We start from the raw sequence: 2261 nt of genomic DNA, 5'->3' as shown, positions 1-2261 counted from the left end.
GGAAGAGCTACCCTCACGCCGTTTAACAGAATAATTATTAGTTCCCTGCTGATGTTCAAGCCTTCATGCTCTCTGGGTTTTATATTAGAGAACTTCAGCTCTTCTTTACATTTCAGTAACATTTTTAGAAAGCTGGAGTCCCAGAGCAGAACGCATTCTTACAGAAAACAGACTCGAATAAAAAATGGGTTCAGATTGGGACTCCAGCTTTCTAAAAATGTTACTGAAATGTAAAGAAGAGCTGAAGTTCTCTAATATAAAACCCAGAGAGCATGAAGGCTTGAACATCAGCAGGGAACTAATAATTATTCTGTTAAACGGCGTGAGGGTAGCTCTTCCTGTCACACAAAGGATTATGGGAAGCTCTGAGGCGCCCTCTGCTGTTTGAAGCAAACTGGCTCCACCTCCTTCCTTCCTGCCGGCTCTGACAGGACAGTGTTCATTCCACAGGTGTCCTCACTGGTTCATTTCCATCCCTGTACTTTGAGCATCACTTTGGGATTAATAACGTTTTCTGAATGAGTTGCTGGATTATCTTAAATGCTGTGGAAACACATCCAGCCTGCATGGTTTTGCTTTGTTTATGAACTTCGGGATATAGCTGTTAAACGCAGATAAAGCAAAGATATTTCAGATACTTTCTGTGTCCATCAGGAAAGAAATGCAGAGAATGCCATCGAAGCGTTGAAGGAGTATGAACCCGAGATGGGCAAGGTGTACAGACAGGACAAGAAGAGCGTGCAGAGAGTCAGAGCCAGAGACATCGTTCCAGGAGACATCGTTGAAGTTGCTGGTGAGCAAAGTCTGTCATGTTATCATCCTAATAATCAAACTTTGGCTGATTTCAGTGTAAAAAGTTGCTCTGTAGAGGTTTGTCAGATCACAATGTGCTTCATCTTGTCATCTAAATCCCTTTATTGTCCCTCAGTGGGGAACTTTCTCTCTGCATGTAACCCATCCCCTTGGGGAGCAGTGGGCTGACATTGTGCAGCACCCGGGGAGCAGTGTGGGGTCAAGGGTTTTGCTAAGGGATCAAACCGGGTACTTGATACTTTCTCAGAGCATAAGCACACTGCTCTAACCACTAGGCCAACACTCCCCAACTTTAACATCAATACCATTATTCCCAGTAGACTAACCAAGAAAACCTACGGTACCACTGACAGCCTATGGGCTAACAGAGAAGCTGTAAGCCCTCCCAGACAGACTCCTGCTGGTTATCTGCTGTGTTTCACCGTAGATGGAGGAAGCAGAGACTAATGCTACCGATAGAAGCAGCAGAAGCAGCCGGTTTACATGTAAAGACATCGGTTGATGCGCATCAAGGCGAATTGAAGGGTCCTGCAGCATCTAGAGCAGCTGAAGCAGCGCCTCACGAGCTTCTCAGCATCTGAGGCACGGCAGCAGCTTCTGGAGCTGGAAAAACTTCAGCTGCTGGATGCGCCACATCAACCAATCAGAGAAGCTGATCTGGGAGCTGGCAGGGAGACAGACACAGCACTGCTGATGCAGAGCGCTATGATCACTCCTTTATTAATGTCTAAATTTAATTAAAATTACATTTAATTAAAATTAAATTTACAGCAAAATATGTTGGTTTTTATTATCCTGATTCCTGCAGTTTGCAACACATACCTTAAAAAACTGACATCTACTTCCAGCCCCCACCAACAGTAGGGGAAACCCCCAAGAGGTGACGGAGGCAGCTGCTGCTGGGGATTCCCAATGAGAGCGCAGCGCCGGTATGAGGGGGAGAAATAATAATTGAAGGCAGGATGGTAATCTGGATGAGCACACAGCACAGACCATGTTTTAAGGTGGACTTTCTCACTTAAAAACATTTTCAAACCACCTTCTATCCACTGATGACAGCACATATAGCAAAGCCGCTCTGCCATTGAACACAGGAGCAGCAGAAGCACCAAAGATGAAGCAGTAGGAGCTCTATTGCTTCCCAAAGCACGTCCGGTGTATAACAGCCTAACAGACTGATTCTGCAGCATCTTGGTCTAGTTTTCCTAGTCTGCATGTCCTCTGCATGCTTTGTGGACTGACGCAGTCATGAATGCTGGAGCAGAGGGATAAATGAGCCATGTTTGCCTTAAAGTGGGGTTTCCATGCAGGAGCAGAACATCAGCTCGTTCTGGTGTAGAAATGGCTTCAGTGCCGCCTCCAAACCGGGCAGGGGCTGCTTTGGTCAGTGGACTCGTGTTCAGTGGACTTGTGTGTTCAGTGGACTCATGTTTTCAGTGGACTCGTGT

General features: G+C 46.0%; 1 protein-coding gene across 1 annotated transcript in view; it reads left to right on the top strand.

Moving 5' to 3' along the window:
- LOC107104524 (sarcoplasmic/endoplasmic reticulum calcium ATPase 1-like) overlaps positions 1-802 on the top strand; it is a gene marked incomplete at its 3' end in the record, with an annotated part of 6348 nt that extends 5546 nt beyond the window's left edge. The window contains exon 4 of the mRNA XM_015404528.1: positions 655-802. Coding sequence (XP_015260014.1) covers positions 655-802 — 148 coding nt within the window. The remainder of the gene's footprint in view (positions 1-654) is intronic.
- Positions 803-2261: the final 1459 nt, after the last annotated feature.

This window comes from Cyprinodon variegatus, unplaced genomic scaffold (genome assembly GCF_000732505.1).
Source record: "Cyprinodon variegatus isolate N-32 unplaced genomic scaffold, C_variegatus-1.0 Scaffold1777, whole genome shotgun sequence".
Lineage (NCBI taxonomy): Eukaryota > Metazoa > Chordata > Actinopteri > Cyprinodontiformes > Cyprinodontidae > Cyprinodon > Cyprinodon variegatus.
The sequence above is the reverse complement of the archived record's forward strand: the minus strand, read 5'-3'. Positions and strand labels throughout refer to the sequence as shown.